The 15,115-nt window shown below is 43.8% G+C and overlaps 2 protein-coding genes across 3 annotated transcripts; one reads left to right on the plus strand and one right to left on the minus strand.

The window, feature by feature from the left end:
• The first annotated feature begins 4 nt into the window (after positions 1-4).
• On the plus strand, positions 5-2,461 carry cryba1l1 (crystallin, beta A1, like 1). Its single transcript, XM_085295708.1, has 6 exons — positions 5-131; positions 510-592; positions 692-810; positions 1,167-1,308; positions 1,404-1,546; positions 1,765-2,461. Exons 2-6 carry the CDS (start codon positions 518-520, stop codon positions 1,910-1,912), a joined length of 627 nt encoding a protein of 208 aa, XP_085151834.1. The 5' UTR covers positions 5-131; positions 510-517; the 3' UTR covers positions 1,913-2,461.
• A 1,297-nt stretch (positions 2,462-3,758) lies between these two features.
• LOC146582354 (uncharacterized) lies at positions 3,759-10,048 on the minus strand. Of its 2 annotated transcripts, none has more exons than XM_085295729.1 (5): positions 9,638-10,048; positions 8,987-9,100; positions 7,617-8,887; positions 6,385-7,425; positions 3,759-5,523 (listed from the first exon to the last, which is right to left on the minus strand). In XM_085295729.1, exons 2-5 carry the CDS (start codon positions 9,087-9,089, stop codon positions 4,624-4,626), a joined length of 3,315 nt encoding a protein of 1,104 aa, XP_085151855.1. In that variant the 5' UTR covers positions 9,090-9,100; positions 9,638-10,048; the 3' UTR covers positions 3,759-4,623. The 2 variants fall into 2 exon arrangements, with proteins under 2 accessions (XP_085151855.1, XP_085151846.1); XM_085295720.1 differs by having other exon boundaries at positions 8,987-9,177.
• Between the last annotated feature and the right edge of the window lie 5,067 nt (positions 10,049-15,115).

Raw genomic sequence — 15,115 nt, forward strand, 5'->3', positions numbered from 1 at the left:
AACGCGCAGAAGTAGGCGCGCTCCCCGACCGTCGATATAAAACTGAAGCGCCAGGTTCTCTGAAAGCTCTACGCGAGGCAGGCGGTAGGCGCGTACCACTCCCGAGCTCTTCCAATAAAGTGCCATTCTAGGTAAGGCTGCATCTCTGCTTTCAGCTCAGCTCAGGGTCCGACAGACAGGTGGTGCTTTCACACAGAAACTGAAATCCAAAAGCACTTTGTGACACCTGTGAAACACTTCTGTTGCTGTCAGTCAGATTGTAAAAAAAATATATATATTTGCTTTAAAAGTGTGAATTAGCTGTTCATGGCCAGACCACCCTTCAAATGTCGTAGCTGTGCAGCATAAACGATGCAGAAGGTGGAGTTTGAGGTGGAGTTACTGTGAGCGCGAACACCAGCGTGTTTTTGTCCGGTTATTTTATCTAAATTATTATTTTTAATTATTACTATCTCTGACACTGTTTCACCAAAAACTTCCTGTTCTTTACTTTACATCCACACATCCAGGAGTAAAGATGTACAGAACTACAAGGTCCCCAATGATCCAGCCCCTGGTTACCTCAGGAATGGGCATGGCTCCTTTCTTCAAGGTAAACAAATGCTCGTGAGGAGGTGTATATGAAATGTTTTATTATAGCCTTTGGAGCAGCAGTATCTAAACTCCTCCCCACTTTGATCTGTCTCCACAGGTGACCGTGTTTGAGCAGGAGCACTTCCAGGGCAAGTGCCTGGAGTTCACCTCCGAGTGCTGCAACATCCAGGAGTGCGGACTGGACAACATCCGCTCCATCAGGGTGGAGAGCGGAGCGTAAGTCTCAAAACTCTCTTTGTTACTAATAACAAATAGATGAAAACAAAACCCAGTGGACCAGCACAGAGTTAAAGAAATATATATAGACTTAATCCTCTTTTGATCACATCTATTCCAAACACTAAAAAAAACACTAAAAATTCTTGTAAAAAGAATACAAAGATGTGGGGGTTTTTTTTTTTTAATTGTAGCTCACCTGCAGTTGAAAAAAAGGTTGTTTCTTTACTGTAAATCTCACTTTGGAGACGAAAAGAAGAGCCGAGATTTTATCAGCGGTACAAAAACCTACATTACAGACCAACTCTTAAAGGGAGCATCATGTAAACCAGCCTCTCTGTGTCTCTTCTGTGAAGCTGGGTGGGTTTCGAGCACCACGACTTCCAGGGCCAGCAGTTCATCATGGAGAGAGGAGAGTACCCCCACTGGGACGCTTACAGCGGCTCCATCTCCTACCACGTGGAGCGCCTCATGTCTCTGCGCCCCATCTATTGCGCCGTGAGTACACCCCGACTCTCTCAGGGTCCAACCACATCCTCCTTTTGAACCCTGAAATCTCAAACCTAACTCTTGGATTTTTCTGTCCTGTTCAGTCCCACCAGAGCAGTCGCATGCTCATTTTTGAGAAGGAGAACTTCTTGGGTCGCAGCGTGGAGATCTGTGATGACTACCCTTCTCTGCAGGCCATGGGATGGATGATGCCTGAAGTCGGCTCCATGCACGTGCAGTGTGGCGCGTAAGTATCACCCTAAAAACGAAAATGGGGATGGTACCCCTAACCAAATATTCATCGCAGTCCCTATTTTGTGACCATTAAACATCATCTGCCTATAAAACTGTACTCTTAAAATAATTAAAATCCATCATCAGCACATATTATTCCCATTACTAAATCCTAATTCTGACAGCAGCTACTGAAAACTGACTCTGCTGCCCTCTCCATCTGTCCCACAGCTTTGTCTGCTACCAGTACCCTGGCTACAGAGGCCAGCAGTACATCATGGAGTGTGAGAGACACAGTGGAGACTACCAGCACTGGAGGAACTGGGGCTCCCACTGTCAGACCCCCCAGATCCAGTCCATCAGGCGCATCCAGCACTGAGAGGAGGACAGGCTGAGACTGAGGCCACGGCCCACGGACAGCAGCTCCCCTCAACTCCCGCCTCCTTTTACCCATACCCCCCTCCTCTCTATCTTCCTCTCTTCAATCCTTTCCTTCATCTTGACTTGAGCCGCGACAGCTGCCCCAACCCGACATCACCACTACTACTGATTTACAGCCAGAGTGTGATAAGAGACAATATCGCACTGTTAAAAGCACAGGGAAACACACGCTCCACACACACACACACACCGACATAACTGACACACACACTGTGTCTTTTTACTTTGGTTTAGAGGTCGCTACACACCCGCACACAAGCACACACCTGCGCTGTACTCCCGCCTGAGCTCGGCGATGAGCGTAGGAGTTCAAACCGAGGGGAGACGAAGCTCCAACATGGTGCCATGTCCAGGAAAGTCTCCCACGCTGCAGTCCCTCACTGAGTGCAGCAGACTGTGATATGGTGCAGCTCAGATGTGTTTTGTTGCAGTTGTGTGTAGGAGGTTGGTCCACAGGTTGATAACTAATAAACTCATTTTCACTTCATGTATTCTTTTTTTTTTTCATTATTTCAAATTCTGTATGTGATTTAATTTGAGCCAAAAGAAAAAAATATGTGAATAAAGTGGGCTGCCCACTTCCCTTCCTTCTCTTCTAGTATGAAACACATCACCTGCAGGGCTGAAGTTTCTCTCAGCAGTAATCATGTTCAAATATGACATATACTTTGATAGGACACAAAAACATGCAACAGGAGTTCTTTTTTATGCTAGTCATGCTGCGCTGCATTTATAAGTGTTTCTGCCAGACTAATTAAAGGGACACACAGCAGAGGCAAGTGGAGAGAATGATGAATACCGAGGGTTTTTTAATCTGTGGAAGCTCTCAGTGACTGATAGTTAAACATAGTACATCTTAAGAAAATAAACAAACTAAATGAAAACAAAAAGATTATGTTTTCCAATCTTTTTTTTTTAAAAAGTTGGTAAACTATGTAAAATATAACTAAATTAACTAAACTATTATTTGGAAATCACATAAACCTATATTTTATTCACAATAGAATATGGAAAACATATATTTTAACAACAACCTGTAAACATCTGGGAACTGAGGAGAGCAGTTGTTGGACTTCTGGGAGAGAAATGTTGTTCTTGTTATTCTAGCAGCTCGACAGTCCTTCGTCTTCTTCATCGTATGCCAAATGTGTTCAGATGGTGACTGCAGGCAGGACAGTTTACCTCCCAGACTCTTCTACTGTGAAGCCATGTTGTTTTAATATATGCAGTATGTGATTTAGCATTGATTTGCTCAAACATGCAGCTCTTTTTTTTTTTTGGAAGATGTTCAGATGGGAGTATATGTTACTTTAAAACTTTTATATACCCTCCACCACTGATGGTGCCTTTCCAGATGTGCAAAGCTACCAATTCCATAGGCACTGATGACACAGGCTCTTAAACTGAGTGCTGATAACAAGCTGTATGTTCCTTTTCCCTTTTTTGGATGAGGAATGTTTTAAAAAAATAGTTTTGAGTTGTCCGACCTTAGAACAGCTTTCATTATAAGAGCTTTAACCTCGGAAACATTTTATGTCTGTCAAACTGTGTTTTTTATGGATTAGCAATTTGTGGCATTTTTTTAATGGATTTAACTAAAGAAGTATCCAAAGAAAAACCCTGACCTTCAGAAAGACTGAAGAACTATTGCTCAAGAGCACGTAAAAAAAAATCACAAGAAGGTCTGGCTGATCGGAAGCTAAAAAAAATAGGATTGGACTTTTGAGGCTTTTGTTGTTGTTTGTTGTTTCAGATCCACTTGCGCAGTAATAAGGTCACAAGCATCACAGAAAAATCTTTATTACAGGAAACAGATCCTTGAACCAAAAGTGCCACGGGGAACATTAGCAAACGAAAACAAACATAAAAACAAGGAGTGCTGAAAGTTTTCTGGAAATTTTTGGCAGAACAGAAGCTGACATACATGTATATATATATATGACCAATCATATTTACAACTAACTGAGTTACGCTTCAGCGGGAAATCTACGTCGTAACTTACAACGTAACCTGACGTGCAGCTCTGGAATAATGCAACTACAGGTCAGGTCGACTCTGATCGCCGTGGAAGATTAAGTTGTGATGTAGATTTTTAGCTGAAGCATGATTAAGGCGTAATGCACGGTTACTGTCATATGTACAACTAATAAAAACGCTTTCTTTACATACAAAAACCTGATTTTTTAAATGTATTTCCAATACTTCAGTTTAAAAAAAAAAACTTTGCTTAACAGTTACAAATGAGTAATATTAAACTTGTAACACATAAAATTCTTCAATTATGAACAATCCCAGCTGTCTCTATATACTCAGCTGAAGAGCTTAAAACTAAACATCTTCACACAAACACACGTCTTTTGTTCTGATTAAGCTCACAATGTTACGCATTAGGATGCAGGTCTTTCCTCACTGCTTGAAACAAATGACACATATTGCTCCATTTATCCTAAACCCCGGTGGAATAGCAACACAAACATCCTTGGTGTGATTGTCAGCATGTTTGCACGTGGATGTGAGCACAATACAGAGAGAAGACAAACATTCATGAACATCTACGTCGACCATTTGTCACCAGCCCTGAAATAGACGCAGTTAAATGAACCAATGTAAGAAATCACACGAACAGAAAAGAAGGGGGCATTAGAGGTGTTAATGAAAGCGCACCTCAGTCTGAACGTTTCCCTTGACAAGGTCTTTAATCACAGCGGTGAAAATCACTGATGAAGCGCTGTCTTTGTGTTCTCCGACTACATCAACGTCCAGCTCTCCTCCTTCTTCTTCTTCACCTTCTGAAGACTCTGTCCACGTGATGGTCACCGGTTCAGGGATGGGACTGGAGCCTCCAATCACATCGATGACCTCATCTTTGACAATGTCCCAGCTTCCATTTGCAGACTGTGAGGGTGAAACAGAAGGCTGCAGGTCAGCAAACACAGTCGGCGCTCTTCTGCTCTGAGTCTGAATCTCTTCTTTTATCTCAAAGTTTTCGTCGTCTCCATCCACATCGATGATCTCATCAGCGCTGCTCTGTACTTCCTCATCTGTCAGACTTCCCTCAGCTAGTCTGAGTTCACTCCACGGGAGATTTTCTTTTTCTTCTTGTAAACAGGCTCCGGTCGGAGAAACAGTCTCTACATCGATTGTCTCCTCAGGATCTGTGGCTCCTAGTTTAGAGGTAAAGTCTGCAGGTTCAGAGGTGGGTGGCTGTGTCGGTGTCTCAAAGCAAGCCCTCTTGGCCACGGTGGCGTTATCACTCGTATCCTCGTCTGACTCTGCTCCCCTCTTCTGTCCCCTCCTCGTAGCCCCCCCCACCTCTTCGTGTGACTGTACAGCCAACTCCTCCTCACGTCTCTCCTGGTTTTTCTCAAGTTGTTCATCCGCAACACAGAAATCTGCAGGCTGTGCCAGAATGGGTGGTTTTGAACACTCTCTGTTAGATGAGCTGAGAGGGTCATTTTTCCTGGGTCTGCCCCTACTTCTGCGCCCTGATTGAACTGCTGAGGGTAGGCGTTTGGCTGTAAGTGGCTCCTCGAGGAAGGGTAAAGCATCCTGTAAAACAGATTCACCTTAATGAACTATAAAAGTACAAAACAATAGTCTAAACATGGAAAATACTGAAAACAGTGCTACCCTTCAGCCTCCTATTACATGCAACCTATGGTATAAAGCTTTCCTTCTTAACTGACTGCATTCACAAGATTTTCAGAAAACTTGACCCATGACCTTGACTGTGAGGTCGAGGTTACGAAATCTGTACTCGTACTGTGTAAGCATGCAGTAGTATAGCCATTCTTAAACAAGCAAAGCATCATGCAGGAGTTGAGGCTTTGGGGTTAACTGGTTTGAATCTTCTATTAAATTTAGGATAGTTTTGATTTAACCGGAAAATAATCCTCTGCATCGGCAGCTTTGACATTTGGAGTTCCACAGGGATCTATCTAGGGGCCTATTTGTTTTCTTTATTACGCTCTGTCTAGGTCATATTACTCATCCGCACATTTCTTTTCATCGCTATGCAGATTTACCTTGGAATCAGGAAGATCGCTGACCCATAAGAAGGCTCAGTGAGTACATTTTGCACATCCCACAGTTTCTTAGAGTTAAACAAATCCAAACCAGGGGAAATATTATTTGGCCATCCACTATAAACTGACAGTTTGAAGGATAATCTGGGCTCATTAACTCCTTTTATTAAAACACAGGTTAAAAACCTCCCAAATAATAATCATTGATTTATAATTTGGATAATCTCCCTGATATAGACAATGGAAATATTAATGCAACCTTTTTGGTTTTAAATGTGCTATAAAAATACAGTTTACTTACATATTTAATTACTGTTATTATTCACTTACTTAGCAGGTGACAGACGGCAAAATCTGCCAGTTAGCTATTTGAAATATTTCCCACCTTGCCTTTCAGATTCTGACAGATGTGTCGCGGCGTTGCCACTTTGACCGGCAGCAGTTCTCTCCTCTCCAGGTTCACCACAGGAATCTGCTTTAGCTGATTCTCTTTTCTGGCATGAGGGTTTCTGTTCACCGCATCGTCTGGCTTCCTCACCTTCACCTTCTTCTTCTCTAGTGAGAACAGATAAGGCTTTTGCCTTCTTTTGTTCTGTCGTTTTGAAGTCGGTCTAGTTTCCTCTATGTGTTTGGGGGAAACGGTGCGGCCAGCGTGGGCCTTGCGTGACTGTGAGCGGCTCTCTTGAGACTCGTTTTCATCAATGTGCAGCTCAGGTGTTTGAGAGCACTCAATTCTGTGGGTGCTCCTTTGTAGTTGAGGCATGTAGGGGTTTGTAGTGTGATCTTTGTTTTTTTTGTAAGTGTTCATGAGAGTGAGAGGTTGGCAGGACTCTGTGGAGCTCACACCACTCGTCTCCATCTCCTCTCTTGCACGACAGCTTTCAACATGCTGCTCAAACGACTGCAGGAAGTGGTCCAGCATGTCACCCAGCTCTCCCTCGCACGGCCGCTCTAGAACTGGCACCACACCATTTGTAGAACTGGAGCGACCAGCTGCTCCTGCAACAACTGCAACCTCAGTGGATTCATGGAGCTCAGAAGAAAGGCTCTGCGGTTTGTTTTGGGATGAGGTGATTTCAGAAGAGGCAGAGGCGCCAGTGTTGCTACCTGCTGGAAGGGGATGCTGAGCACGTGAAGCGCTGCCTTTGTTGTTTGGTAAAATATCGAGTCCCATCATCACTTCCTCCAGAAGACGATCGATCTGCTCAGGCTGCTCCTCATGAGGTGGTGGGGCTGGGACAGGAAGACAGGATGGTGGAGAGGAGGCTGCAGGCGATGGCAGGTGGGGAGATGGAGAAGCCTGGAAGGAGTGGCTGGAGGTAGATAGAGTATGTGCATTGGTAAACTGCATAGGTGTGGGAAAACAGGAAGCCGATGTTGCTGTTTTGGCTCTGGACCTTCGTGGCCTCCGCACAGGAAGACTGCCCTGCAAACAAGGACAGGTCACAATGTTTGAAAGAAGCAGCAAATGTAACATCCTGTTTTAAATCTGAATTCTCATTTTTGGGTGTAAAAACCCTCAAAGGTTTAGTTTTGAGCTCCCAGACCCTATAATTTTATTTAATTACAGCTTTTGACACTCTATAGATGCCACAAACAGGACACTCATTCGCTTACCTGTTCAAACTGTTGCCCCGTATTTTTCCTTCCACGCTGAGTGGTGCTTCCTCCGACCTCACCAGACTGCAGCACATCTCCAACTTGGCTTAATGCCCACGCTATGCCACGCCCTCTTTTCCTCTCACAGCGTGCACCCTTTTTCACAACCTCTCTGGTCTGCAGGCACAGCTTCCTCCCAGCAGCTCCGCCTCCCTGACCCGTCCTGGGCGTCCTCATGCCCCACCTGAGCAAGAACAACTTCTGCAACCTGCTCACCCCCACCTCCTGCACCATTTGAGTTAATCCTCCCCGACCACGCCCTCTCTCTCCTGCTCGTGGTCTCCCACGCTTCTCCTCGCCCGTCTCGGCTCTCCTGGCACCTCCAACCCCGGACCTTCGCCTGCGGCCTGCTCTCCCCCTGCGGGGCTCCTCCTCATTGTCAGGGTTCAGAAAGTAGCTGATGAATCCTGGGATGTTGCCTTGAAACTGTTTAAACTGCTCTTCCTCCCATTCTTCCGCCACTGTGACATCTTGGTCAGCCCATCCGCTCTGGGGGTCAGCATTACAGATGGTTGTCTGGCTCATAAAATGAGGGAGGGATGGGGGGGCAGATGTGTACGGCTGGGTCACAACAGCAACAGGTGTGCTTTCAGCTTCAGGTATAGAACCTAAGGGAGCAGAGGATATCTGAGGTGTTAGTTCATTTGGAGGGTAGAGGACAGACACAGGGCAAATCTGAGGGGGAACAAGTAGGGGGTCTGAGTGCTGTATACTCTGCAGAGCACTCATATCGATGGTCTCAAACGATACTGCTGGGTGAGCAGGTGGAGCTGTGTTTATCTGCAGCTCGTCTGTTTGAGTGCACACATCCTTCCCGCCATTTGACATCATCTCTTTCCACAGAAAAGTGCTCCCATCCCTCACCTCTCTCCTCCACCTGCTCGGTCTCTCCTCACTCTCAAACATCAGAGGCTCCGTCTGCACTCCTATTTCGGCGCACTGCCCGACCCCATCCCTGCTCTTACACTCCCTTTTCGTCACCTCCACCAACCCGTGGATGCCCAGGTTGGCCGCAGCAGAAATAGCCTGTTGCTTCTCCCTCTCACCCTCCCCAGCCATCTCTCCAGAGTATAGAAGCCTGACCAAGTGGAGCAAGGTGCAGGCACCCAGAGCCCGAAACTCCAAGAGGCGACTCTGCCCCGCAGCGGGAGTCGGTGTGGAGGACAGAGCGGAGGAGATGTGGGGGCTGATAGCTGACAGAATACAGCTGTGTGCGGGTATAGACACCCCTGCAAGACAGGGAGAAATGACAAAAACAAAACCTTTAAAAGCAAAACTAACACATGCAAAATTTTGTTTTGGGTTTTTTGTGTATGTGTGTCTCATACCTTCTGCCTTAAGCAGAGTGTCACAGAACTGGCTGCACTGTTGTTGTCTCTGCAGCTCAGTGAGGAGGAGGGTATCAAACCCTGGTTTTTGGTAGCACCACATTTCCCCATCCACTTCAGAAGGGGAGCAGAGAGGAGTGGAAACGGAAGGTGACATGTGTGTGGAGTGTGAAGCAAATATCCCTGCTCACCTGGACATTAGCACAATAAATGCTTCGATATTGTGGACAAAAACACACTTTTTGAGTTTGAAATTTTTGCACATTAAAACAGAGATTTTTGAGGTCGAGCTTTCTTTCTCCTTTATCAGCAGCTTTATAGTTTATTATTATGTATAGTGTGGATTAATGGGCAATCTTAAATATTTCTTGCAGCAATAAATAGTCTTTGAGCACATTTAAACTCGAGTCATGTGGGGCCAGCTCAAAGCCCGCGCGCTGGTTAGTATCAGAGGACTAGCTAGCAGTGAACTCCAAACAGACTACACAGAGAAAAGAGTTGTACTAGCTTAGTTAACATGTTACAGACCGCTAAACGTCTGTTCTAACATCACCTTCCAGCATATCTGGCCTGTTTTAACCACGCTCTCCCGGCTTGCTAATTAAAGCTGCTGTTAAAGTCGGCCATGTGACAGACACCTGGTTTACTCACCGTCTGCGGGCCTGAAAACTCTCTACAGATCCACTATCGAGGCACAAAATAAAACCGTTTCTTTTTTAAAAATAAATGTACTTCACAAAATATATTTAACGGACAGCATTTTATTGGGCTGTTTTTTGTCCGATTTTAGTGGGGTCAGCCGCAGGTCAACGTTGTCATCAGAGGAAACGGTGCAGTCTTCCGCTTCGCCGCTAGGGGGCGGCAGCGTCACCGCACAGACGCCACGGCCACCCCCCAAGGAAAAAAAAAAACAGCCGGCCAAAGATACACAAACACATTACAAAGAGAGAGCATTCACTGCTGGCACCTCCGTCTTCGTCAAATGGCACCAGAAACTAGTGGAAGAGTAAGCGATAGATAGATAGATAGATAGATAGATAGATAGATAGATAGATAGATAGATAGATAGATAGATAGATAGATAGATAGATAGATAGATAGATAGATAGATAGATAGATAGATAGATAGATAGATAGATAGTATTTTCTTTTAATTTCACAGTTAAATTAGATTGTATTATAGTTTAATTCGTTGAGTTAACTGCTTTATTATTAGTATTATTATTATTATCATATTTATATGCGTTTTGTAATATTCTGTTTGTGTTTTTAGCACACTTTTTTGCAGTAATAATAATAATAATAATAATAATAACAACACAATTCAACCACAGCTGATTTCACTCTTTAACACATGGATTTGTTCAGTTGTTATTACATTACATGACATTTTAAAATGGCACAGACACATAACAGTTAAAAGTTACCACTCAACTTTTTCACCGTCTAATGTGAGATAAACAATTTTTATGAGGGACCTTGGCTAGTAAGCATATCAATATAAAATTATCTTTATCCACCAGTAGGTTTTGAAGTAGGATGTAATCCTACATCTCTTGCTCTCTAAGCATATATTTATATACAGTGATAGCAATGAGTAATGAGCACAAGAGATGCATTTATAGGGGAAACACTCACGGAGAGAATCGTGAATATTTTCTACTTATGAACAGAGGAGCTGGATTTTAGTGGTGAGAGGTAGAAAAGTACATTAACTCCACTGGAAGGTTAAAGGATAGATTCATATTTTTTCAAGTCTATAAAGCATTTTCAGCTGTGAAAGGCTGAAGGTGATGGGGGACACAATTTACACCTTTTAATTTGTCTAAAAAAATAAACTCTGCCGTTAAGATGAGGTCAAAATGAGGCTTCAGAAGCCTGAGTTAGACAATTCAAGCTGGTTTTGTTCAAACGTTACATTCTTTAGAGTAATAAATTCCCTCTAAGTGCTTCCTGGACAGTGTTTGCGTAGAGCTGGGATAGTAACACAAATCAGGAAAAGGGAGACTACAGGACTGCGATGCTGGAACATCACTGTTTGACTTTTCCACCTCGGACGACTGACACTTTATTTAACGTACAGGAAAAGCACATTTGCTGTTCAGTGCAGAGAGAAAACCAGGCCAAGCATTTAAAATCATAAGTGCTTCACTCTACAAATCGCACAGACACATTTTCTGCTTTAAAAAAAATGTATAAAACTGGTAGTGATTTATACATTTTGAGCGCCGTGCAAGAACCTTCAGTGCAAATAACAAAATCTTCCAAAAGTTGTAAAAAATAATTGTAGTTTCACTTTTATTTGTTTCATAAGAGAAACAAAAGCTGGAGCACACTGAATATTTAAATGGATTTTAAAGAAACCTGATTCAGCTGCTGAAATAAAATTTTCATCCATTATATTTTATTTTAAGAGGGACAGAGGACCGGCAGGGAAATGTCTCCCACTCAAATATTAGTATGTGCTCTTTTAATCCAAGAGCAGCGTGTGGTCCCCCTGGAGTCCTTCTTTTCTACATTCCAGTTCACGTTGTGCCGTTGTCTCTGTGCACGTCAACATGGACTTCCTCAAATGACGAGGGGGTGATCAGACCAAAAAGCTCGGTAGAGGACGTTGTGTCCACTCGGGGTGGAGTCGGTCGCGGCCAGCGCTCATTAAACTTGACAAAGAAGAGCGGGTCTTTGAAGGGCCCCCCGTAGATGATGGCTTGCATCAGGTAGACGAGAGCTACCACCATGGAACTGATGAGAAAGAAGGGGATGAAGGGCCTCAGGTGGTGCCACGCTACCCTGATCCCATATCCCAGGCCACCGAGCCCGCTCTGCCCACCAGTGTGGGTGGTGTGGCGGGAGGAATCTGGGTCTGGAGTATGTTCAGGGGACTCGTTATCCGAGTTCGAAGCGGATGGACCAGGGACGCTGAGTGTATCCATGAGCCAAATCAAAGCTGGTCCGTTGCTCTATCTGTTTGTATGGTCACGCATAGTCCTCCACAGATCACCTCTAGGGAGTATAAGGAAGGAAGCGTAAAGCCACACATAAAATCCCAGTGGTGTGGTGTCCCTGTGATGAATCCAGCTCTACATTCCTCTCTCGATCACGTACAGTATTCCCTTGGTCCTCCCAGCGGGTTTTTTCCCCCCTCCGATATGGTGTGCAGGAGTTAAATGCTGGTGCTTCTATCTGAGCGTTAGTGAGGAAACGAGGAACAGCGGAGGAGCCCTAAATAGAAATGACACCGAATGATAGGACACCATGAAGGAGAGGGGGAGAATCTGCTGCGTTTGGTGGTCTCAGGTTTAAAGAGCGGTGTGTGTGTGTCTGCACTAGCTGCACAGGTTGCAAGCATTACACACATGCAGTGAGTAACCCAGACAGGCGCACATCTGAGTCAGATAGCTGCTTGCAACAGCTGTGCAGTTAATTCCAGCTCTAATATTAAAGCTGTAAGCAAGGAGTTCAGCTATAAATGTTGCTATAAGATTACCTTCATAAACTGGAAATTCTTTGAGATATTTACATGCTGGTTATATTGCCTTTCCTATCATGAATGAGGAGCCTGCTAATTTTGGCAAGGGAACTTCACAGGGCTCCGTGTCGAAAGGATAGATTTACTATTTCTTTCTCCCTCCTCAGTATGTCCTAAAGCAGCACTCACATGTCCACATATACATTTCAGGACTCATTTGTCACTGTGATTCTTTCCTTGTAGCTTTATAGCTGTGAACAAAGTCTAAAACCTTTGTAGCAGAAGATTTCTTTCATGATTTCTCCTTTGCAGCTGAGTGAGTAAATAAAAAGAATAAATCAATATGTATATAATAATTGAAGAGAAATTACTGTTGGTGCCCATCAATCTGGGAAGGCTCATCAGGTCATTTCCAAACAATTTAATAATTTATTCACAAGTGAGAAACACTAAAGAAAGCTGCCAATCCTCCCAGGAGCGGATGTCCCACGAGACTTAACTCAAGATCAGACCTTGCAGTGCTCTGAGAAACTGCAATAAAGCCCATCAAGAGCTACATCTTAAACTTCACAGGTCTCAGCATTTTAAATGTTAAAGCGATCCAAAGTATTCTAGAGTCAAATGTGAGTCTGCCTGTGCAGCAACTACAGGGAGTGCAGAATTATTGGGCAAGTTGTATTTTTGAGGAATAATTTTATTATTGAACAACAACCATGTTCTCAATGAACCCAAAAAACTCATTAATTTCAAAGCTGAATGTTTTTGGAAGTAGTTTTTAGTTTGTTTTTAGTTTTAGCTATTTTAGGGGGATATCTGTGTGTGCAGGTGACTATTACTGTGCATAATTATTAGGCAACTTAACAAAAAACAAATATATACCCATTTCAATTATTTATTTTTACCAGTGACACCAATATAACATCTCCACATTCACAAACATACATTTCTGACAAAAACAAATCAGCGACCAATATAGCCACCTTTCTTTGCAAGGACACTCAAAAGCCTGCCATCCATGGATTCTGTCAGTGTTTTGATCTGTTCACCATCAACATTGCGTGCAGCAGCAACCACAGCCTCCCAGACACTGTTCAGAGAGGTGTACTGTTTTCCCTCCTTGTAAATCTCACATTTGATGATGGACCACAGGTTCTCAATGGGGTTCAGATCAGGTGAGTCGGACAGGAGCTCTCTGCCCTTTACCAATCCAGCCACGGGCCCATCCATCTGGCCCATCAAGACTCACTCTCATTTCATCAGTCCATAAAACCTTAGAAAAATCAGTCTTGAGATATTTCTTGGCCCAGTCTTGACGTTTCAGTTTGTGTGTCTTGTTCAGTGGTGGTCGTCTTTCAGCCTTTCTTACCTTGGCCATGTCTCTGAGTATTGCACACCTTGTGCTTTTGGGCACTCCAGTGATGTTGCAGCTCTGAAATATGGCCAAACTGGTGGCAAGTGGCATCTTGGCAGCTGCACACTTGACTTTTCTCAGTTCATGGGCAGTTATTTTGCGCCTTGGTTTTTCCACACACTTCTTGCGACCCTGTTGACTATTTTGAATGAAACGCTTGATTGTTCGATGATCACGCTTCAGAAGCTTTGCAATTTTGAGACTGCTGCATCCCTCTGCAAGATATCTCACTATTTTTGACTTTTCTGAGCCTGTCAAGTCCTTCTTTTGACCCATTTTGCAAAAGGAAAGGAAGTTGCCTAATAATTATGCACACCTGATATAGGGTGTTGATGTCATTAGACCACACCCCTTCTCATTACAGAGATGCACATCACCTAATATGCTTAATTGGTAGTAGGCTTTCGAGCCTATACAGCTTGGAGTAAGACAACATGCATGAAGAGGATGATGTGGACAAAATACTCATTTGCCTAATAATTCTGCACTCCCTGTATAGCTTGGCACAAGTTGACCAAGCACAGCAGCAAATCTACAACAGAATGGCTGAAAAGTAAAGAATCGAGTTGTTGCAACAGCCCAGTAAAAGTCCAAACCTCAGCCTGACTGAAATGCTGTGGTGGGACCTTAAAAGAGCCGTGCATAAACGAACGCCTGCAAACCTCAATGAACTGAAGCAATGCTGTAAAGAAGAGCGGGCCAAAATTCTGTTACAGTGACGTGAGAGACAGATGAAGTCATACAGAAAACTCCTTACTGCTGCTAAAGGTGGTTCTACGAGCTACTGAATCATGGAGCATGCTTAGGTTTTCACACACTGCTTCTGCAGTTTAGCTTCATTTTTGTTCAATTTCAGCAGTGATGGCTGTTTCTAGCTAATGTCAAGACCTGTTAAAGAAGATAAGTAGAAGTGAAAGAGGTTTTGCTTTATTTTTTAACCAAAATTCTCAAATTGCATATCAATCTGTCTTATACATTTCAGGATAAGGGGGCATTGGAGTCTAGCTCAGGTGCCCTTGGCTAATAGGCAGGATGCACTCTGAACAGGTTGCCAGTCTATTGTGGGGCTTTATACCTTTTACACGCTTAAAAACTCAAATCAGGCCTACTTCTCAAAACTTAAAATACATGTAGGCATTTTTGGCACATCTCTCATAAATCATTAATCTGTAGCTTCCCTTGTAAACAGGACTCTGTGGCTTTTAAAAGTGAAAATGACTGCTTGAGATTGAGAGATGAAAGCAGGAGT

This window comes from Mchenga conophoros, linkage group LG2 (assembly GCF_057382185.1).
Source record: "Mchenga conophoros isolate Kocher_MC1m ecotype Shallow Benthic linkage group LG2, M_conophoros_male_GT1.1, whole genome shotgun sequence".
Taxonomy (NCBI): Eukaryota; Metazoa; Chordata; class Actinopteri; order Cichliformes; family Cichlidae; genus Mchenga; species Mchenga conophoros.